Source organism: Porites lutea, chromosome 3 (genome assembly GCF_958299795.1).
Source record: "Porites lutea chromosome 3, jaPorLute2.1, whole genome shotgun sequence".
NCBI lineage: Eukaryota > Metazoa > Cnidaria > Anthozoa > Scleractinia > Poritidae > Porites > Porites lutea.
The window spans coordinates 25,978,011-26,002,120 of NC_133203.1; the positions used below are offsets into that span (position 1 = coordinate 25,978,011).

At 39.0% G+C, this 24,110-nt stretch overlaps 1 protein-coding gene and 3 non-coding genes across 4 annotated transcripts in view; 2 read left to right on the top strand and 2 right to left on the bottom strand.

Annotated features, from left to right (window-relative positions):
* Positions 1–24,110, bottom strand: part of LOC140932049 (protein white-like) — a 35,616-nt gene extending 11,506 nt beyond the window's left edge. Inside the window, exons 1-8 of the mRNA XM_073381712.1 lie at positions 23,695–24,110; positions 20,083–20,131; positions 17,800–17,986; positions 4,160–4,231; positions 3,070–3,168; positions 1,984–2,150; positions 1,418–1,489; positions 297–399 (exon numbers count right to left, since the gene is read on the bottom strand). Coding sequence (XP_073237813.1) covers positions 297–399; positions 1,418–1,489; positions 1,984–2,150; positions 3,070–3,168; positions 4,160–4,231; positions 17,800–17,986; positions 20,083–20,131; positions 23,695–24,001 — 1,056 coding nt within the window. The 5' untranslated portion in view covers positions 24,002–24,110. The remainder of the gene's footprint in view (positions 1–296; positions 400–1,417; positions 1,490–1,983; positions 2,151–3,069; positions 3,169–4,159; positions 4,232–17,799; positions 17,987–20,082; positions 20,132–23,694) is intronic.
* On the top strand, positions 18,581–18,650 carry Trnag-gcc (transfer RNA glycine (anticodon GCC)). The gene has a single exon. It is a non-coding gene; the product is annotated as a tRNA-Gly (tRNA).
* Positions 19,129–19,199, bottom strand: Trnag-gcc (transfer RNA glycine (anticodon GCC)). The gene has a single exon. It is a non-coding gene; the product is annotated as a tRNA-Gly (tRNA).
* Positions 19,573–19,643, top strand: Trnag-gcc (transfer RNA glycine (anticodon GCC)). The gene has a single exon. It is a non-coding gene; the product is annotated as a tRNA-Gly (tRNA).

Here is a 24,110-nt window from a genome sequence, read left to right on the forward strand (position 1 = left end):
GATATTCTCAAAAATCGGACACAGTGCACCGTTGCTTAATAACAATATAGATTAATTAAAATGATTTAGCAGGATTGTTTTGCACTATTTTTCTTGAATTCTCTGTAACGGATTTCCTTTTTTTTTTAAGTGTTAATAAACTCTATAGTCGGAGTGCAGAGGGTTAATCGATATCTGTGACACGTTGCAAGGAAATCCTCTAGATCAAAGTGAGCAGGTTGCAGTTAATCTTTTTCGTACCCCAGCTAGAAAGGACTGTTGCCTCCGTTTAAGCTACATACAACAGCGTGTCTCACCTGGACTCTTTGTTGGCAGTTTTGTTCGTCGCCAGGAACAATTGCCAAAGTATGAACAAAGTGATCAGCGGGATTAAAGTTGATAGGACAAGGATATCCTAAGCTGTTGAAAAATACAGAGCAAATTCATACGTTAGAAAACATGCTCACTGCGGCATCAGTGACCGTATGATTTTCTGCAAAGGAGTTCTGGTTCCGGTTTTCAAGCGCTGGATAGCGCTATTCACCAGATAAATCACTATCCAGCGGATAAGTATTAGGGGAATTGTAATCTACTTCAAAGTTACATTATTCCCAGTTATTACTCCAGAGCAGTAAGCGGTTAATGCGTGAGAAGGACACAGACCCACTTGTGTCTTTTGTCGAGCTTTTCTCCCAGTGTTTTCGACGCCATGTTCCGCCGCAAATTTTTTTCAGAGGCTTTCCCTCCGCCGGGAACTGGTATCTAACTATTCATCTCGCTAAATCACCTAAATTATCATGCACTGAAATCGCTTCCCCAGTCCCCTCCATGTCTGACGAACTTCTAATTTACAACTATTACTATTTATCTGCTTAAGGTAAAACAACAACGATGACAATAACAATAACGATCACGATCACAATAACGATAACGAGAATGACAACGGATCGGTAACTATGACGATAACGATAACTAGAGCAAGGGGAGGCGACCACTAAGAGGGATTTTCGTCTTGGTTTGACACTCATCTGAATCTCACCTTATTTCTGCTCTTGATACTTACGAGACCATTGTACACACTTATTACTATCAATTGCTTCAAAACTTTAAAACTGTCTCCCTGGTATTTACGGTACCTGATTCCACTGCGCAGTACGTTAACTAGTTTATATTTCATCACCTGGAAGCTAAGGCCGTACTGAACATTTCAGGCTCACTAAAACAAAATGTCCTGCTACAAAAACAAAACAATGCATCGTGTTTGAAAAGACAAGTGGAAAAGGGATTTTTAGTTTTTTTTTTTTTTTTTTAAGAAATTGCGGACATTGTAAACCGCGTAGCCCATAAGTCCTTGATTTGTTTTGACGCGCGTTAAGCTGAAGAATCGAAATTTCAGCTTTAAAAAATGTTTTATTAAATATGAGGGTACAACATCTACCTGTCAAAATACTGAATGGCGTCGGCTGTAGAACCCATGTAGGCTGTCCTTCCCTCAGCCAACAGGAGGATGCTGTGAATCAAAGAAAAAAAAATGACAAACGAACCTTTCATAGAGTTGTACGCAAGTATCTTAAAAACAAAGTTTCCTTCCGCTTAATCACCGCCGTTTAATTTGTGTTTGCCACTGAAATTGTTATCTTTTTAACAGCTGCTGGTCATAAATAAGAAGGGTACACCACAAAAAAAATAGAGTTGTAAATAAATGAATGAGTCAGCGAATAAATTATCAAATAAAAAATCTAATTAAAAGACTATCGTAGCACATTCATGTAGGAACTCCTTGTCTCCTTGTCTGAAATTTGGAATTTTGCACTTTTTTCTGTGGAGGGGGTTAACCCCGATGTACCTGGAGGAAGACGTCTTGTATGTAGGTGGAGAACCAAACTCAACCCGTATTCACCGGGGTCACCAAGGCGTGGCCACCGGGATGGTACCCACGAGTCATTGTTTGAAATTAGAGGGAGATTAACGCTCTCACACCGCCACACTCCTCCTCCGATTTACCTGTGAAACATGGCGTAAACTTCAGATGAAGGTTGGTGAATGGTACAGATGATAGTTCTCCCTTGATCCGCAAGCTGCTGCAATGCCGTCACTAGACTTTCAGCCATGAATGAATCAAGACCGGAAGTTGGTTCATCAGCAAACAACAATGGAGGGTCGGTAATTACCTGGTTAGTAATGACATATAGTGAGTTGGTATGACAAAAAAAAATTGAGATGGGATGGAATAAAAAAAAAAAACTGTAAACTGTTTGTTTATAGTGGCAGAGCGCTAAGCTGCGCTAAACTGAATACTTTAAAGACCCTTAACTTGAATACGCTATTAATTAGAAACACTGAATTAATCCAAACTCAGCATAAAAATGACGCAGTCGATTGGCTACTTAAAAGCAAGCACAGCAGAACTGAATTGAACTCTGGGGTAGAGAGGAACAAATTCAATAATTTCTTAGGACGGGATACGAACAAGGAACTTAGTCGCGCTGATCAGTCGGCCACGCTGCCTCCAAGATGGAAAACAGGTAACTCCGGTTATCACAATATCACTTTATTAAAGGGTAAGTGTCCATTCTGGATTAAGTGGTGACCCAGGCAACACATAATGACGCATAAAAAAAAAGAGCAAGTGGATGTGGGATGTGTTCCAGCGTAGAAGAGTAATCTAAAGGACTAATCTGTAAAGTGTAATAAGAGGCACCAATCGAGGCTTTCAAATTGCTACCTTGCTACCTTACTTAAAGCCGACCATTTTAAAATCAACCGTTTTAAGAATAGCTTTGTTATCTTTTCATGTCTTAAAGCAACTAACTTATAGAATAGGAGAGTTTTCACATTTGGCAGCTTGTATTTTCAATCGATAACTTTTTTGGGCATCTCATCTCTTGTTAGCTTTTTTATTCCTTTCAATTAAGATAGGTTAGTTAATGTTTTTGATCTATAATTTAATTTTTGTAACGGAAATACGCAATTCAGTTTTCGAACTACTATGCATTTACGAATTAATAAACTTCAAACTTCAAACTTCAAACTAATTACTTAGTTACTTACCTTGGCACTATACGCAGATAAAATGTTGGTTAATCATACCTCTGAAGCGAATGACAGTCGTTTCTTTTCTCCCCCTGATACTCCGCGTAATCGTCCAGGTATTCCAATGAATGTATCAGCACACTTAGTTAGGCCGAGCTTTAATCAATCAATCAATCAATCAATCAATCAATCAATCAATCAATCAATCAATCAATCGATCGATCAATCACTCACTCACTCAATCAATCAATCAATCAATCAATCGATCACTTACTCTCTCAATCAATCAATCAATCAATCAATCAATAAATCGATAGATCGATCAATCAATCAATCAATCAATCAATCAATCAATCAATCACTCAGTCAGATAGTCAGTCAATCAATCAATCAATCAGTCGCCAGTCAGTCAGTCAATCAAACAAACAAACAATCAATCAATCAATCAATCAATCAAACAATAAACCAATAGATCGATCAATCAATCAATCAAACACAGCATGCATAGGATAAGTCTGAATAAAAGAACTTGGCTGAAATATCTCGTTGTCTCTGTTTATCTTTTCGATCTCCTGCCTTAAAGAGAAAGCAGTTCACTGCAATAAGACAGGTCTCTCTTTGAACACGATCACAGAGAAAAGTACTGTTTTTGAAGTTTTAGATTCCGTGATTCCTTTGAAAGAAATATGATATCTCTATCGAATAAAATAAAGTTTTGTCAAATTTGTGCAAACAATTAATAAATATCAACCTGTGCCACCCTTTATTTACATGGGTAAATAAATGTGATTTACGAAAAAACAACTTTTTTTCGCATTCCATTCGAAATGTTATCCCCAAACGAATGACCAGCAAATTAGCCTTGAATGCGCCATAACATATTTTACTACAAGTTCTCCATGGCCGACCCAGGATACAACGAGCTAAGTCTCCATTGCCAAGAAGGAAAACTTAAAAAAAAGGTCGAATGTCATTAAAATGGACATTTATTAATTTTCAGGCTTCCTTTATATGAGCTTGTTTGCTGATTAGGAAGTGAGGAAATTAATGGATGACCGAATAAGTCAGTCCTGACAGGTGTTTGCATGCCTTTGGCAGCTGTTTCAAATTTCAAGGCAGTTTTATTTTTTTTTACAAAGGTTCATACCTGTAGTATAACTTCCTCGACGCGTTCTTTCCGCTGGTGACCTGGGACGTGTTTGTCCATGCGCAGAAAAGCCTAGGAACAAAAATTTATGTGAGAAGGAGAAAAATAGGCCATTTTCGAGTTCCTCCGGGCCTCTGTATCAAAACGAGGTCAAGTGCTCAGTCTTTGATATGGAAATGACTTAATTTGATTCTCATGCAAATAAAACTCATTTTCACAAGAAAGGTTGTGCACTTGGCGTCATTTTGAAAGAGAGGGTTTTTGGAACTCGGAAATGGCCTATTCGGTTATCATAAATTTTACTATATTCTGTTTTCTACGATCCGTTTTAAGGCTCTGGGAAAATTCTCTTTTTTACTACAGTATACCGAACCATGTTAACCTGTTGTAGTCTCTAACAGTTTATACAAATTAGTTATTACAGAACTCCCTTTACCCGTGGAAACCAGTAACGTTTCTTTTTCTTTGCAAAAAAAAAAGCATGCCAAATCCCTTCTTGCTTCTCGACCGTTAGAGACTAGTCAAATCAAGAAAACTTTCCTGATTCGAACCCATGACCCCTTCATTACCCTACCAATACGGGCGGAGCAAGCTAATAATCCAAATGGAAGCTGGTAAATCAGTCTGTTCATTTTAAACCCGTTTATCAATGAGAATAATTTTTAGACTTAAACGTATAAAATGGTTTCTTCGAATCGACATAATTCAGCCACATCGCTTGGCTTTCATCAGTCAAAGTGAATGCAAGGTTACATTGTAGTCACTTGACCTCAGGATGGTCACATGACAAGAGAACTGTACCATAGTTTGTTTTTAGTTCTAGCCTTCCATCAGGGACAAGACAGGGGCCGTCTTCTACAACCTCCTTTATCTTCCCTTTCAGAGTGTTGCCTTCCGGGAGTATAACCTCTACTTATCATGTGTGATTGAATGACCAAGTGTAGAGCAATGTTTATGTATTACAGGCGATGTTCATCTCATTGATGTCAACGGAACGTGAAATGAACTTGTTTCGTTTCAAACCCGCGTTAATGTTTGAACTTCGGAACGAATAATTCAACTATATATATCAGTAAAGATCATCGAAGTTATCGAAAACAACTCTTGCGTGCTGCGAAAAGTAAAGCTGGAAATAATTAGGCTTGTACTAAAACCCAGTTAGTTTGTTAGTTCAATTGGTGGAGCAATGGCTGGTACTGGCTTGTATCGCACAAGTCTGAAATCTTTCACTGAAAAAGTTTTGTCCTCTTTAGATATAAATTGATGGTGTAGTGTTTTGCTGAAAAAAAAAAAAAACAATAAAAGTAAAACAAGGAGACAGAGTGAAGAATGATTACGATTAAAATTAACATTAGACATAAGTTATTTCAAAACAGGGGAATTTCTACTGAAATAAGCACCGCAAGGACACTTCGAAATTTTACTTCTAAATCATCTCTTGAGTAAAAATGAATAAATAAACAACATAGGTTTTCTTGGGAGTAATAAAAATTTTATGCCCATCATGGTGTTAAGTTAAAACAATCCGAAAAAAAAAATGAAACGATGAAAGTGTACGGACTTTGAATTTCAGGAATGTCTTCTTACAAATCGCAGATCGGGGCATATTTTATTGAAGTTTCCTAGAATATTGTCTCAATATATGGCACAAAAACTTATTCTGATTCACAATCCTTGGACTATACATATCATTTGACAACTGCATTTGCAATTTCCGGGGCAATACAGTCATGTTATTAACAAACATTGCGATTTTTTTTTTATAGTTTTAAACTTAAAATACAGGGTCAAATTTGAACTCATTGTTTTTTTAACAACAGTCTTAATAATTGATTATGTTCCAGTTTGTTCGCTCAGCTTCATGTCTGAGTAATAAAATTAAATTCACTGTGGGACCCGTTAGTGGAGGGTCCATAAGTGGCCTTAAAGACGATTTGCTGACGGTTTGCTGATGCACTGTGATAGTTAAAAGTGGCCACAACTCCCGAGAAACGTTTTCGGTATGGAGCCTAGCTTAACTGTTTCAAACCGTTTTTTTTTTGTTTGTGTGAGTCAAATTCTAAGTAAGATAACCGTTCGACAAGTCTCTTGAAGTGCATATCCTTAGCAAGAACACCCAATGCCATTGTTACCCATCCATTGGGCAACAATCTCTTCTAAAAGTAATTTTCAATTAACATTTTATAGGGTTGCTCAAATAGACTCTTAAAAGTTTTATCGGGTTCGTTACCGTCAGTCGCCAAGACACGAAAGAACGCTGTTGGCTAAACTAGTTTCACATTCTGGCGATGAAATTGGTTCTTCTATTTATTCCATTTTTTCTCAATGTTTGCTCTGCGCAACAATGCAAAAAAGTGGCATATTCAGTACGGGGATATTTCCTCAGAGATCATTTGATCTCTACTTCAAAGGTTAAAAGTATCGGTCAATGTCTGGTCGCATGCTCGCAGGATCAGCGTTGTCAGAGTATCAATTTTAAGTTTCTTGGTTCCATTTGTGAGCTAAATGATGCTGATAGGGAAACCAAACCTGGAGACTACAAATTAAACGATGGCTATGCCTACAGCGATTACTTCATCAAGGTGAGAGTCAAAATAAATTTATATGATGCGGTATTTTTAACAAAGATCTTTGAGGAAAAAAATAGCTATTGCAACTCCAAATGTCAAGAAACCTAAAGACCAGACTTCCAAGCATGGATATACATAATATGATATGCCCAAGAGCAATCACGAATTTGAATCCTACATGATAGTATTTAAGGAAAATTTGCAACAAGAAACAGCTACCAAACCTGCAGTATTTTGGAGCGTCGTTTTCCCATAGCTATGAAAAATTTAATTTGAGGATTTTTTATGCGTCCCTATCAAGAAAGATGTGCGAATTGGGCATATAAGACACTCTAGGTATAAACTAAATATAATACAACGGAAATCACTAGGGAGCGGAAGATTTGAGTCTTTCAGATGGTCAATATAGTTTCAGCCAGTAGAACTACTTTCCACAAGTTCAAGGTACAAGGCAAGAGAAATAGTAACATAAGGGCTCTAGATATCGGAACATAAACCGTAGGCTTATCCAACTGATTAATATGGTTAGACATATCAAGGGATGAAAGTAAGATTTAACACCAAGCGTAACAAATAGAAGATGGAAAGTTGTTATAATATTGAGCCCAGCTCTGGCCCTGTGGAAGTGGATGCTCTCACCCTGACTGACCGGTCTTAGCTACACTGATCTTAGTAGTAAATTTAAGGCCTGAACGTTAACATATATTTTACTTTAATAGGCACCACTGAACCACAAAGTGTACAAGATGACTCCACAGTTGCTCAAGGCGCATGCCTCATACATCGACAATTTTCACTCCATTGACGATGATCAAGTAACTTTTCATGAGATAACAGATGAAAGGGTCCCCGAATCAGCTGACATGGCTCTATTGAAAATTCCTTTGATACCTGCTGGAATGCTTTCAGATCAAGCTCATCTAACCATTAAAATAATTGTAACCAATGAAATCAACACCGGAGTCGACAGCGATCCATCTTATGGCCTATCAGACGGAACCAATTTTGTGGGATTTGAAGTCGTCGACACAAACAATTATGACACCTACCCTCCCTGTTTTGGGACGGAGGGTACATCAGGGGTATTACTAAAAGAAAGAGAGTACATTGATATGGATACTCCCTTGATCAGCAACCGTGTCTATCCTGGACAGTTTATCTTCACTCTGAAACCGCATATGATGGGGGGATCGTGCTTTACTACTCAAGACGGCGGCTTTAACAAGACAGCATTGTACAGCAAGCAACTGAAGCCTAGCAAGGGTCTTATTCTTGAAGTTTATAAAGATGGCAAAAAAGAGAGAGTTGGCATTAAGTACATTGAGGTCCACATAATAAAAAGTGGTTAGTAGGAACAGACGATACAATTTCCAACACAAAAAAAACAATAAGATAAACTCATAAACTCATAAAACTCTCCGATGGGTGCTTCACTAACTTATTAAACTATGTCCCATCAATAAATGTGACGATGATGATGATGATGATGAAGACGACGATGGTAATGATGATTTATTTTACGTTCCTATAGCTCATTCAAGCTAGTTGTCGGGGATTATTAAAAGCTAAGAAATAAAGTGTACAATACTAATATATATACCTAAGAAACATGAAATGAAATGTTTCGTTATAGCGTCATTGTATTTTATTAAGCTTTCCATTGTTTGGCGGCGTATATTTTCACTGAGCACAGTTCGAGTATTTCTTTACCAATCACCTATACATTGTAGGTTATATATAGCTATTAGTAGATTGCGCCGATTTTGCAAATTAACTTTTGGCTCTTAGCCAATAAAAAGGCATTGTGGGGAAAGCAAGATGGTGACTGATAAAAAACAATCATTGCATGAGGGTTTTGTGATATCCGGAATAATCAAGGACGAGGTAAGTGTTATCAGCCGAGCCGAAGGCACGCGAGAAAGGCGATACGCGGTAGGGAGAAAGATGGGGTGATTTTCACGCGCGCTCGCGTTTTGTTCGCTCTTTTATCCCTGAGGAAAAATGGAGGACTACTCGTACTCTACCTCTTTACTACAGTGAGGGCTCGACTCAGTTTTTTAGTGTGAAAATAAGTGTTGGTTTTGGAGCTGAAAAATATTACTTGCGATTCCAAGCTCGGATCAGAACCTTAATGGGTTCATGCGTCCTAAATAAAGTTTCGGGAATTGCGAGTGCAATAGCAGGATCAAATCAAGAACGAAGAGAATTTTAAAGACAAAAGTTTTATTAGTAGTGTCAGTTCTTTTTCCAATATTGCTTTTTCCAATATTTCATACTTTTTTAGTCAAACGCAGTGGCTACCGCCAGTAAAATTATCTTCCAACAAAGTTACTTTTGGTTTATTTGCTCCATGTGAAAACACATTTTTTTTTTAAAAATATCTTTTCAAAATGCTATTTTCAATCGCAGCTGTTGGTTCAGAGTTTGCAAGTAATTGACACTGCTCCCAGGACTGTTTCTTTGTTGTTTCTCTAATTTGATGCTCTACATTCATTGGACAAAAGCGTGAGCTTTAAAATTTTTATATACAAACTAAGGTAGGCTAGGTTTTAGAATTTTTGAAAGTCTGCTGTAACGGTTTGTTTAAACGAATTATAACTTAGGCCGCTTAACGAAATCACTGCCCCTTCCAGATCTCTTCCTATAGAGAAGACTGAGTGAAAAGATAAATATTTCTATAGTCTATCCTAGATGCTTCCATAAAACTGTTCACGATAAATGGTGTTTATATAAAGACGTTAGGCAAAATGAAAATGGGCTACAAGGCAAGGTTTGTTAATCACTGGCTAAACCCGGTTTTAATAAGCGACCCTAAAAGTCTGTGCCTTTAAAAACGAAACAAACAAACAAAACAATCATACGAACAAAAACAAAATAAAAAATAAAAAATAAAAAAAACTTATTTCAGTCTTCAAGTACTATAGTAAAAGTGACAATTTCTCTTCCACAATGCTCAACCCATTGACAGCTTTATATTAATTTTAATTTGTTCATTTAAAGTTCATTATCCAGAAAATGTAAATTACATTGCGATCTGGGAATATTTCCTAACGCGGTTTAAATTAAAATTTTTAAAATATAGATTTAAAAAATTTAATAGACTATTCCATCGCTCAACTGAAAAATAATCGATTGAAACTTTTGTTAATGAATCTGACAGCGGGGCACAGGATAAGGTTACTATAAACGTACAATGTAAAAAACACGCATGCTGACTCAGTACAGGAAGTACGTCTTGAATTATGAAAACGAAAAGACAAAAATATCACTTCAGAACAATAGTTTCTGGATGACAAGTAACAATTACGGGACTGAAAATTACAAAGTGAGTGACTGAAGGGCGTCAGGGGGAAGTAGTGATGGTTTTCAACAAACAAAAAATTAAATAAAAACAAAATTAAAACAAAACAAAAAACAAAAAAAAAAAAACACCTTTGTACACTTGAATAAAAAAGCGCGATCTTTCATCAAAAATTTATTTACAACAGCTGCACAGCTTCCTTCCAGAACTCTCTGGGCAATCTTAATCAACTCAAAGTTCAGCTAGCGATGAAGCTGGTTTTCCTATTTATACTAGTTATTACGTCTTTTCTTATGATCGCCGCGTCTACGCAACACTGTAAGAAGGCGGCATATTCTCAACAAGGTTATTATCTTCGAAATCATTTGATCTCTACTCTAAATGTGAAAAATATCGGCCGGTGTCTAATCGCATGCTCGCAGGATCGTCGCTGTCGCAGCATAAATTTCAAGTCTCTTGGTTCGATTTGTGACCTGAATGATGCAGATAAGGAAACCGACCCAGGGGACTATAAAGTGAATACCGGTTACACCTACAGCAGTTACCCCATGAAGGTAAATGTTCGGTCAATAAAAGGCCGCCGCCAGATTTATGAACAGAGATCCCTTATGTTGAGATGTATGTAACTCTCGTTCCCTATTATTAGCCTTTTGTACGCAAAGGTGGTCGACCTTAATTTTTTATATTTAATAATAATAACAATAATAATAATAATAATAATAATAATAATAATAATAATAATAATAATATTATTATTATTATTATTATTGTTATTATTATTAAATTTAGAAGAGAAATCTGCCATCAGAAAGCTCCAAAAAAATTTCCGGGTTCCGAAAAAAAAATATAGCACAAGACCCGCGGAGTTCAGTACTTCACACACTCTAACCACTATGTAGTAGATACTTTATGACCAGCAGGGTCGAAATTTTAATTATAATTTAACTACACTAGCCACTGAGGTATACGGGGACTTACTCGAAATCGGCCGTCCACCAGTGTACAAGACCAAGGCTGTGGACGACATAATGTTGAAGAAAGAAAAATCTAACATCAGAGGGACAATTTAGGAGCGCTAGCTCTAGGTGAAATTCGAACTCAGAATTCCCGGTCGCAGGTCCTATCCCGGCACTGAACTACTAGAGAACCTCTGCATGAGTATTTCTTACAACGATCGCTTTGCCCCATTCCAATGAAAAACCGACGATTTGATGAAAAACGGGCGACCAAATCGACGTCGCAGGTGCTTATACGCTATGGCGAGCAGGATTGTGCACTTTTTAAAATGCTTTTCATAATTAAGCAACGGTGGAATTTACTATTTTTTTTTTGTTTTTATTATCATTTTTTTTATCATAGACACCATTCAACAATAAAACGTATAACATGACTCCTTTGTGGCTCGAAGCCCATGCTACAATCAGGGACAAAAGTAGTTGACACACTTGTTTAAAACGGGTGCTTTTAACAAACATTTAATTCATCTATTATTTCATTCTTTTTAAACGCCGTAAATCCCCTCAACCCCCGAATCAATGTTGTCTGAAGTAGAAAAAAGACTTGAGGGTCCAAAATTCAACATTGATTTTGGGGGGAAAGGGGTTGGGGTAGACAGGGGAAGGGGATAAGTATATCCACTAAGCAAAAAGGGGCCATTTTACGGAAGTGTGTCAACACTTTTGTCCCTCATTGTCTGAATGCAAAATTGTGCTACTGCACACAAGTTGAGCCGTGCATGACACTGATTTTAACTGAAATTAAAGGAATCAATGACATAATTATGTTATTGGTGGTGGGGGTGACATTGACTTATTCACGACCGAATTATAGGGCCAATTCGAATTACGTGATGACGTAATCAAAGGGCTGCGATATCCGGAATTAACGTCGATATGGTTTACAAGCTAAAAACTGACGCTGAAACTCGCGTACATGTACAACTTTTGATGAATTTCAAGGGTATGCGGACTGAAAATGTTTTTAATAAAGTGAATATTTCTCGTTCTTCACTTTATCCGATTGTTAAGGCGCAAACAATCACGGGTAGGCTAAGGATTGACACGTAGTGGGGATAGTCACTGGCCGGCCACGGAAATATGCAGCGTTGGTGCGGAGCGGCCGTCACTGCGTTCAATATCGAAACTACGGAAAAGTGAAGATAAATTCATGGCCAATTCAATAAAAACTAAGGAGAGCGTAGCAAACATTGCAAGTGTCCACGAAAACAATTACTTTCAATCCCACCTCGTGACACCCTGTGTGACATGATAACGCAACTCAAATAGCGTGACATGAGCGCATATGTCTGTGTATTTGGACTGTAATTCTCAAGCGAAACCCTGTGTTTTTGTCTATTGTCGGCAGAGAAAATGAAAAGAGAGCTTTGAAACGTGAACTGGTATTTGACTCTCAAAGAAAACGACAGCTCAAACTGAGGAAAACACTGCTTCCTTCGTGTTACAACGGTTAACCACGTTTCGGCAAACGGAAAGTAAGATTAGTCTGTTATGACTTCTTAATGTCGATATGTATTTTCGTGGTTAACCGTTGAAACTCCTTATTTGCACAACATCGCTGGAATTTTTCTTGCCAAGAATACGTATTGCGAAGTACTTTCTACATAGAGGAATCTTCTTTTGCCTTTTGCGAGGAATTAGCGCATAAAAAAGGAAAACTTTCCAGCGCACGGCCGTCATCGATCACATGTCATCCCGCTTTCCTTGTCATCAAGTGAACTTCTGGGCCAAAGTAATTGCTGTTTTGGCGATGATGCAAACTGGTTTGTCTATCTTGAAAACAATTTCTTTGGTATTCTGTGATTTACGAGCTGGGAAATGAAATAGAGTTGTCCATCCAACATCAATAAAAAATCATGCCACTGAATAAATGGCAGGCGGTCATCTAAAATCATTACAAAAGTACATTCCTAACCTGTTCGACGCCTACCTACGCTAAAGGTTTGGATCAGTTAGGTTTGAAAAGGTCTCAAAAAAAACCCACATCTATATATAGGGCATAGCACAAGCGGCTGGCCCATCATTTATGAGGTTCATAACCTGTATATTGTTCACGTCCTTTCACTAATGGCACAAGTCAATGTCAAAAATAATGCATGTCCCCTCTGTCACTCTGCAGTACTTCATTCGCTTAAGTTAACCATTTATCAGAATAATTTTCGTTGTACCTTAGTGTTTCCATCCTTTTCCACTATTGATAATACTTGTGAAAACATTACATCCGCTGCAACGGCATTGATCACAGCACAAATGATTTCCTCTCGACCCCACAGGGTATTAGGAACGCGCGAGGGAGTACAAGATTAAATAATGACATACGCTTCGTACATTTTACTCTACGTATACTACAAATCAGGACGAAACTTTGCAAATTTTTGTTTCTAAAAAAAACAATTTGGCCCATAGAGTAACGTCATCGCACAAAAATTCAGCAGCGTCAAAAATCTAGCCGGAAAACACAGATACATATTTCAGACAATCAGGGACAAAAGTAGTTGACACACTTGTTTAAAACGGGTGCTTTTAACAAACATTTAATTCATCTATTATTTCATTCTTTTTAAACGCCGTAAATCCCCTCAACCCCTGAATCAATGTTGTCTGAAGTAGAAAAAAGACTTGAGGGTCCAAAATTCAACATTGATTTTGGGGGGAAAGGGGTTGGGGTAGACAGGGGAAGGGGATAAGTATATCCACTAAGCAAAAAGGGGCCATTTTACGGAAGTGTGTCAACACTTTTGTCCCTCATTGTACCTACATCGACGTTCATTACTCCGTGACAGCTCATCAGATAACTTTCGTAGAAGACGGTGACATCCGCCAAGCTCAACAATACAAAGCTGTTTTAAAAGTACCATTGTTAGCCGCTGGCCAACTGTCCGACGAAACTCCGCTGACCGTTAATATAACAGTAAACACTGACGTCAGCATTGGACAATCAAGTGACAGCGATCCAATATTTGGACTGTCCGATGAAACCAATTTTATTGGGTTTCAAACAGTTGACATAAATAATTATCCCAATTATGCCCCATGTTTTGGGATCGAGGGAACATCCGGGGATATTTTAAAAGGGACAGAGGAAAAAGATGCGACATCTTCACAGATAAGCGACCGATTTTATCCAGACGAATTCGTCTTTACTGTGAAGGTACACAAGCTACGGGGATCGTGCTTTACTGCTCAAGATGGCGCCTATAACAAGACGGGCACTATACAGCGAACGACTGAAGCTTAGCAACGGCCTTACTCTTGAAGTTTATAAAGGCGGGGAACACGAGAGAGTTGGTATTAAATACATTGAGGTCATCATTACGAAAAGTAGTTGGTAGGTACAGAAGATACCAAAAAGACGAACGGGCATTCTAATGCACAAACCGGCTTAACTGCATATAAATTGCAGCTGAAAAACTACGATTTTTTTTCGGAATTTGCTATTCATTGATCATGAGCTTAAATTGACTCAAACCAACTTCGATGGATGCTTCACTAACCCACTAAATTAAATTTAATTTAATACGATTTTGATACGCATGACAAGAATTATGGCGCGTTTTTCAAATCAGTGAAATTCCATTGTATCGCTCGTTTAACAACTTTGACTATATTCCCTTCATTCTGATCAATATTCGCTTTTTTAAGTTTGACTTTTGTTTCATTTAAAATCAGCATTCTTTATTCCAAGTTCGATATCCGTTTTTACAATTCAACTGACATTATTTTGTTTTCCACAGTTTCTCATTCTCCTCGATCTACCTAACTCTTCACTCATACTCTGCTGCCTCATTAAATACATGTAATTAGTATTAACAGCTTTGTTGGTTTCCGCATTACGACGTCATTAAGAGACAGGATTGGTCCGTTGTTTTGGCGGCTGTTTTAGTGATCAAGAAATACCGTCGACCAATTTCGAAGGCAGAAGTGTTTTTTTGGACTATCAGCATCAAAAATTTAGAATAAAAGAACAATTTTTCAGTGCGTCTCACTCCGCAGACGGGCTTGTTTCTGTCGGCTCCAGTTTGTGGTGGTCGGATGTAAGTTTCTGCTTAACGTCAAAATCTCCCCTTTTCCTTGTAGCCTCTACCTTGGAAATTATTTTACGAGGCCAACCCACCAAAACTTTGCGTTTTTCCCGACAATGGATCGAAGACGACTTCCCGCCCCGTACTTCGGCTATTGAACCCAAGCTGAGTTTGCATGCGAACCCTCCGAGAGAGAAGTAGGGAGGGTGAGCCAAATTTAGTGCGTGACGTGTAAAAGTTCCCAAAATAGGAACGTGATCCGTGAAACAGGTTAAGCATGTTAAGCGTGATTTAGCTTATAAGATAAGCGGGATTCGTGAATAATTTATCGCATGTCGTGAAAATCAATGATATAGGACAGACAGATTAAACAGGGCCATTGGCTTTATTCTTTGCGTTACTTTTTTGTCTTGTGAAAGGTTTGAACCCAGGAGTCATTTCAAAAGTAGGTTGAGTTTGATCGTCCGGGTGAACGTAGTCCTGAATAGGACTGTTGTTGTGGACAGTGACTGACGTTTCGACAACCTATGCGGTAGTCATCTTCAGAGTCAAAGTGAGTTGTATCACGTCAGTATATTACAGCCTTACAATATATGCGTTGCACACAAACCGATAACCACTTTACGGCGACTGCTTACTAATGTCAGGGACAAAGACAAACCGGAGGACAGAGAGGGAGCAGTATACAAGATCAAATGCTGCGACTGCCAGGCTTCTTACATTGGTGAAACCGGCAGAAACCTAAGCACGCGACTGACCGAACACAAACGAGCTACGACGAATGGTGACGTCAACAATCACATTGCTGAGCACCATTTAAAGACGAAACATCAAATTGACTGGGACTCTGCGACATTTATAACGTATTCTACAGACTACTATCAACGTCTTACTTTAGAAAGCTGGTTTACTAACTTAGAACAAACGCCACTGAATCGTAGCCAACAGTTACCAACGCCGTACAAACGACTTATTGACGAGATCAAGCAAAACTAACTACGAGAGAATGACAATTTGACTAACAATAGACGACTGTTTAACTGTGACAACAGACGGATCGAAACGCACCAATTACTGATTACGAGTCTTGATAGCCAATAACATCACGGCTTAACTGACAGACGACCAACAACATCACGACGTAATTGACCAATCAGATCAATAACCAGAGTATAATACCATCAACTGACGTGATACAACTCACTTTGACTCTGAAGATGACTACTGCACAGGTTGTCGAAACGTCAGTCACTGTCCACAACAAAAGTCCTATTCAGGACTACGTTCACCCGGACGATCAAACTCAACCTACTTTTTTGTCTTGGTTAATAATTACTACCTAAAGACCGGCCCCTAAAAACCGCACGTGACCAGTGACCTTTGGGATTAATTATCGTCCCTTTCGGCTATTCTAGTGATGCTTCGTTTTCGTGTTAAACTTGCGTGAATTGTCCTAACGAAAGGCCTCGTCGCTGTAACCTGCACTGAAGACACCGGTTTTGTTAGGGCGAAGGAAGAAATTTCGAGGACACACGCGCGTGCTCGAGGGGAGAAAAAGAGGCAAACTAACCAAAAAAACACGCAGGCTGCATTCGCTAGGGGGTAAAAAGAAGTCGCATCGGGGGCGTTGATTTGTTTTTAATTTGAACGCAAGATGCCTGGAGACACGAATTTCCCACATCCTTGACTGCTCGTCAACGCCCTTTTAGATCGCCCTACCGACATTCAGAGGAGAAGCGGGGAGAACTGCAATCGTCAAATATAATGCGAACTGGGATCCAAGATGACTGTTTTTCGGTTCTTAGCCCCTTTGATAAACAGGTGAGATTCGTAACTCGTGGAAATTGGTTTATAACCAAAGTGATACGTGAAATTTATAAAAATTTGTACATGAAATGAAAACATGACCCCCTCCCCCAGGCTCCCCCCGCCCCCCCCTTTGCTACTCTCTCTTAACAACAAAATATTCGCGGCAGGTCACATTTGATTGATGTGACGGGTCACCCATTCAGTTCCTAACTCCTCCCGACACGGTAAGCTCAACTTGAAAGGCGCTATTAAAACCGAGTTTTGCGAGACATTTACTTGTACTTCTAGTATTATATCGCAATACCGATAAATGACAATAGTGAGATTAAGATTCACGTTTACGGCAAACGGCAAACGTCAGATTCAAGTTGAGAATTTCTCAGAATAGAAAATGAGCAGATAAAAACTGCCAAGAACAATTATTATGGATAACACTGGCGTGAAACTACTTACCGTTAAATTTCGATAATAAGCCCCAGGGCTTATATTTTTCAAAGGCCCTTTTTGAGGGGCTTATTTTTGGTGGGGCTTACATTCCGAGGGGCTTATCTACGGGAGGGAAATTTGCGTTTCAAAATCGATTGGGCTAGCTTATAGTTGGAAGTAAATTTACCGTTTTTGCTTTGTTTTACTTTGTATTTGAGGGTAATTTTTCAAGTACAAACCCCTGGGGAGCTTATATTTGGAGGGGCGATTTAACGGAGGGTTTTTGGCGTTACCAGTTTGGAGGGCTTATTTTCGGAGGGGCTTATAGACGGAGGGGCTTATTTTCGGAATTTTACGGTATTTTTGTGTAGAAGTAATAAACAGTAAACGACAATTAAGGGGAAAACTTGGTCACGTGGTAAAAATTCACGTTTACCGTTTGGCGTAAACGTGAATCTTAATCCCTCTAATACTAGCATACAACGACTTTACTCGCCTGAAATAACAGATGTTCCCTGACAGTGAGTGATCCAACGAACAGATCATCTTGTTGAACATAAGCCGACATGGCGTTTATTTCCCGTCCAATTGGTCGGTCGTTTACCTCCACAGTTCCCATGACATCCATTTGATTGATGTTTCGATGGGCTAACACATTCATCAGGGTGGATTTACCGGCTCCACTGAAAAATAATTGAGAGGCTCACTATGGGGTTATACAACTGTACTCATAGTTGTAAATTAAACAAATAATTATGTCATTAAAAATTAAAAAAATCTCGAATCTGATTTGTTCTCAATAGCCCTTATTTATTGCTTCATCCGTTGAGTTGAGTTGCCGTTCTTGCTATGGTTTTAGGCAGAAGTTCGGATAATTTATTCAGTTGTGGAAAACATGTGAAATTGTCCCAAAAAACCCAGAACGTTTCCTTTACTTTTTTCACAGAAATATAGTGCATCTGTAAGCTTTTTAAGACCTTTTTACCGGCCAAAATGCCTGACAGATTTCCCTTCCCTTTCAGATACTTTAACAAGTTAAATCTCTACCCTTTCATATACCAAGAGTCTGAAAATGGTGCCCCTTTCGAGTGGAGCCGCTCCCCCCGGGGGGGGGGGGGGAAGCCTCTTCATCCTGTTGAGTGGAAGAACGACTAGACTGAGGATTTACTAGAATTATTCGCGCAGATTTGTTCAGTATTGAACCATGCAAATTATTTTAGAATTGTATAAGAGTTTCTGATATAATCAAAACAAATCGTACACTGATATGCAACCAAACACTGGTGGTTCAGTGGTAGAATTCTCGCCTGCCACGCGGAGGCCCGGGTTCGATTCCCGACCAGTGCATATCATTTTGTTTCTTCCACTTTTGAATTTACGTTAACGTCGCGGGGGACACCTTGTGCTCATTGTTATACATTTATTTAAAGCGTATGATAAAAGATGAGCGCATAATTTATTATAATTATTTATTACAATTAAAGTGTTCAAGTGCATGTGTGGCACGCAGACTGCGAACATATTGTTTATTCAAAAATAATAAATGGGCTCTGAATCAAACCTTGTTTCAGTGATTTTTAGTGATATGGAAGTGACCTAACTCCCGTACATCGTGTGACTCTTGCGTAATTTTATCCAATCAGAAGGCCGTATTCACGAAACTTGGAACAACCAGATTTGAACGTGGTTGTTAAAAGGCGTAACATCTCTCTTCAACTAGTTTTGCAGCAATGTTAAAAAAAAAGTTGCACGTTTTTGTTACCCGTTTTACACGTACCGTAGCTTGAAGCGCAAAATTAAAAGTGGAGAGAGAAAAGAAAAGGTGTGCACTGGCCGGGAATCGAACCCGGGCCTCCCGCGTGGCAGGCGAGAATTCTACCACTGAACCACCAGTGCTTGTTTATAAGAGTGCAGGATTTTTTTGAGATTATAAATAAATTTTCTATAATTTTAAAATAATTCACATAGTTCACTACAGGACAAATTTGCACGAATAATTATGGTACCTGTAAAGGAATTAAAAATCAAGCAAACAAATAAGATAATTTTTATCAGTAGTTTGCAAAGAAGTATGAAAGAAAAGTCAGAAGAATTCTCCGGGCTTTGTTTGTTTTAATAAAATTACCGGACTTTGGTTTCAAATAGCTTTAAGTTCCACACATTTATCAACAGAAGCCAAACATTTTTTCTTTTTCTTTTTTTTTTTGTTTGTTTGCTTTGCGCTATCTTCATTGAACTATTTCCTAAGCATCTTTTCAAACCGCGAGTTGCACTGGTGGTTCAGTGGTAGAATTCTCGCCTGCCACGCGGGAGGCCCGGGTTCGATTCCCGGTCAGTGCATCTTTTTAATCGCATGCACTTTTTTAAATACTTACAAAATACTTTTTTGAAATTGGAAATGCGAGCGTCACTATGACACCGAAACATAGTTTGATTTTACTTCAACTAACAAATTTATTCTGACTACATCACAGACTAGAGATGTCCTGAAACAATATTCAAGCGAAAGTAATTAAAAAAATGCGATGCTTTAAAAAAAACAAAAAATAGAATAATTATAAACGAAAACTGAAGTCGCATTTCAAAGTAAACAAAGTAAATATGAACAAACTAATAAAGAGAGAGAATTTGGGTAAGGATTAAAGTACTTTGCTATTGGCAACCATTTAATTGATTCTCGTAACATTTCCTGGTGATTATGTGTTGATTTCGAGAGGAGAAAATTGACATTGATCACTCTTGGGTTTTAAAGGGGTTAATGCAGAAAAACTTTTCTCACCTTGCGCCCATAACAGCTAACAAACAGCCAGCTTCGACCCTTCCGCTTACTAGAGAAGGAAAGCAAAATAATTCATCGCATATTAATTAATTTCAAACACTCTTCTTTGCCCGACAGCTGTAGTCCAAACGAACTTACTTTTCTCCTGTAATTGCTAATCCAACAAATGTGCAAATGGCTTGTAATACGTTGCAGCCCCTGAGTAAATAGCCGGCATTTTGCGACACCACCCCTGGTTACCCTGGTTACCCCGTGAAATGACGTCTGGGGAAGTACCACAGAAATTCCTTACTGAGGAAGCGTCATGTCACCACATAGATCTGGGTAATGCTTATGATTGGATGAAGCAAATTTCCCTCGCTGCACGACCAATCAGAAACACTACCCAGATCAGGGTAGTAACACGTCATCAGCAGGGAATTTCTGTTCTTGTTTCTCAGACGTAGGGCCGGCTGTTTACATGACACCGGGGCGACTTTCGCACAGAAGTGCGTTCACTCCGGTTCCCTCTAATGGCTCTACATTTGTTACATGATACCAGACAAAATGTCATGCCGGCGCGAGTCACCCCGGCGTGAGTTTACCCCGGTTGCTGCACCGGGCCGAGAATTTCACTCCGGTACGAAATCTCGCAACGGTGTGAAATCGGTCTGCCGGTAGACTGGAACGGGTAGCGCATGCGTAATGTTTGCGATTTTGAATCTTACGTGTATTTTATCAACATGAAGTGTACCTTCAAATAACGAGATATGAAATGACCCAATCATATTGAACGCGATACAAAATAAAAAAGTCATCGCGGTATTAAACTCTCGTCGGTGCGAGTTTTCTCATGTAAACACCCCTTTAATTTTCTAGAGGAAACCGAAGGCATGGTAGCGCCGCGAAATCCCGGGGGAAGGGGACTCCGCATATGATAGGGGTGGGGATGCTCGTCGGAAATTTTGAATTAAACCCCCAAAGGAGACCAATCTGGGGGTGGCCTAACCTTTTTTGACCCCTAAAAGCGATTATGTTAAACTTTGATTACATGGATCGAGTACATAAAACTAATTGAAAATACATATTTTTTTAATATTTCTTCGAGTACAAACCTAAAAGAGACCTTTACGGCTAAATGTAATAGTGTTTTGCCAAGAACACCCTAAGCGAGACCAAAATCCGAAATTTAAACCCCTAAACGAGACGACGAACATCCCCACCCCTTTCATATACGGAGTCCCCCATTGGGCCGAGTTGTTCAAAGCTGGGTTAAGATAACCCAGGGTTAGCGCGAGATTTGAATTCGAATTTGAAAGCTTCGAATTCAAAAGCATTTTAGATTTAATTCTTTTTGTGTACAAGTTGATGATTGGAAGCTCTAAAAATAACAGAGAAAATTATCTAAGAAAATGCTTTAGAACACCAGAAAAAGAAACCCGGGTTAAATTTAACCCCGGGTTAAGCGCTAATCGGCCTTCGAACAAATGGGCCCAGGGGGCCGTTTCTCGAAAGTCCCGATAATTAACGGGCCCGGTAAGCTGTCGCCGTTTACATTAAGGATCGAGGTTTCAATAGTTTTGCATCTATCATGATAAAACTATCAGTTAATGAAACAAAATGGAGTTGTTTGCTAGCCGGGCCCCACGCTCTTATTCTTTATATTTCGATTTGAATATTTGATTTCGGGCCCGTAAAGTTACCGGGACTTTCGAGAAACGGGCCCCAGGGCGCGAAATGTCGACTGTCTTCTCAGGCATACAGAAATGTCTGTCATGTAAATGAAGGGTGCAAGCTTATGTCGCACCTCCTCGGTCACGCTCGCGCTAAAACCGCGCTTGCTTGGCTGGCTTGACTTATTTTTGTTTATTTAGCACATTCCTAGCTCTTGTAAAATCTGACTAACCAAGCTTGGCAATGCTTGCTTGCTTAAAAAAAGAAGGCAGCGCTACTAAACTTCAAAAGATCCGCCGCTTTGCTTTATAAGAGTATTGAGAGTACTGAAAGCGGTCTTGAGCAAGGCAAGGTGATCAAATGCAATCACGTTTTCGCAGATTGTCCAATCAGGACTCAATGTTTTGACAACTTGATCTTTGTGATCGACTATTTAAAACACTTCACACGGTTTTGGCGGAGAGTTTTAATGTTTGTTCCCGGGTGTTTATTGCTGTGAGTTTAATGTCTTGCAATGTGTTGAGTTCTGAAAGCCCAGCCGTCACCTTGAAACAAGGTTTGGTTGCTGTCACCAACAGTGCGAACCGTACAAACTGTGTTCGAAACAAAATTTTACAACCCGTGAGAACGAGGAACAACGTCGGAGATGATTTCTACCGCGAGTGTGACCGGAAGGTATGTAGTTAGTTGGATCACATCTACGAGTCACGCAATTGAAGTTTTAAAAGGCTAATGCAGCAAATTTTTTTCCTGTGTTCCTAAACTGTAAAAAACACCTCTGTTTTTTTTTTAGAATAATAGACCATATGGCATTATGACGAGTCTTTTCTAGGTTTAATATTAATGTTAAATCAGAAGTAAGTCTTAATTTTCTTTAGCATCTCAAGGGTTTACAGGATACAAGTCATAACACATCACTGAAGGGAATGTTCTGTCCGTGGGGCGCCGGTATGAAATGAAGAAGGGAAGCTCGTCGTCTCGTTCCCGGGGGTTGTCAATTAAAAATAGTATATCATTTGGAAAGTAATGGACAGAGTAGCAATATCTTTAACCATGGGAACGCTTAAAACTGTGCGCGAATAAATCAGAACATATAGGAGTCCGGCATTTTCCCCATAGTAGAGAGTGAATTACACTTCGCGCGTGAAAATCGATTGCCACTCGCGAGGAACAGCCCGTTCTATTATCCATTAGGGACAATATTTCTCGTGGTCAAATTTAATGTTGAATAAAGAAAGAAGAAAACATTCAATTACAACCTCTTTATGGCCTTTGGAAATAACCGTAGCTCTTTGAACTGAATCGGTTTGTCTTCCATTGGTATTTAGGCAGATTTAGGAGTTAAAATGATGTGCTTACTGCTAAGAGCCTTTCAAGTTGAAATAAACGATTTACAGACCGCTCGTCAAGGCAAAATCTAACAAGAAAGGTAACTTGGATACATTATACGACCTTATAATAGGATAGAACCGATTTAGATCTTTTTTCTCTAAATTTGTGCTTTGTTAACCCAATCATGATAGGTCATGTAATAAAACTCTAGAAAACTGTTTCATATGTTGTCTTATTCTCGTGCAAAATATGTACGCCTATTTTAAGAAAAGGCAAACCAGCAAATTCCCCTGAGACCTTCATTGGGAAAGCAAAACATACCCAAGCCAAAGAGGTCTTTGGAGAATACAGAATGCATGGTCACGTTTTGGAATTTTTTTAGGGCCAAAAGCACTTAAATTGAGTGACCATACATTATCTCTACAGGGGGATATATACACGTATATCAATATCGGATATATATTTATTGACAAATATACATGTCCTGAACTCGAACAGCACAACTCTAATAATCATATTCAAGAGTCTGGAGCAATTCTTAGCACAATTGTTTTGAATATTCATAAGATCATACTATTATCCAAACCGTCGATTAAAGAGTTGAGTTGAATACACATATTTACTAACCTTTGAATAGAATTTGCTTGGTTTTTGGTTGCTCGTTCTCCTTGGTCCCAAAACACACTCGCTTCAAGAACGACGGTCCAGGCACTTCAGCAAAAACGTCGATGTTCTGCCATGAAATTGATACCCTTTCCCTCTCGTCTTCGGTGATTATTTGGCTAGAAATTTGCGATGCATCTTGTCCTTCCTCCGCACTGAACGAAAGCCCACTGTCCACAGAAGCTCCAGGGTCAAATGTTGAATATCCCATTCTCCTGGGATTGTTTCTACGGGGAAGCAGGGATTCCTTGCTGTCGTCTCCTTTGCCCATGGTTAAACCTACTCGACTGTGGTTTCTTTGCTTCTCGTTCCTCCAGCACGCACTCCCACAGCAGTAGCAGCCGGTCAAGCAAGACAGTGCTACTTAAATTTCGGCTTCT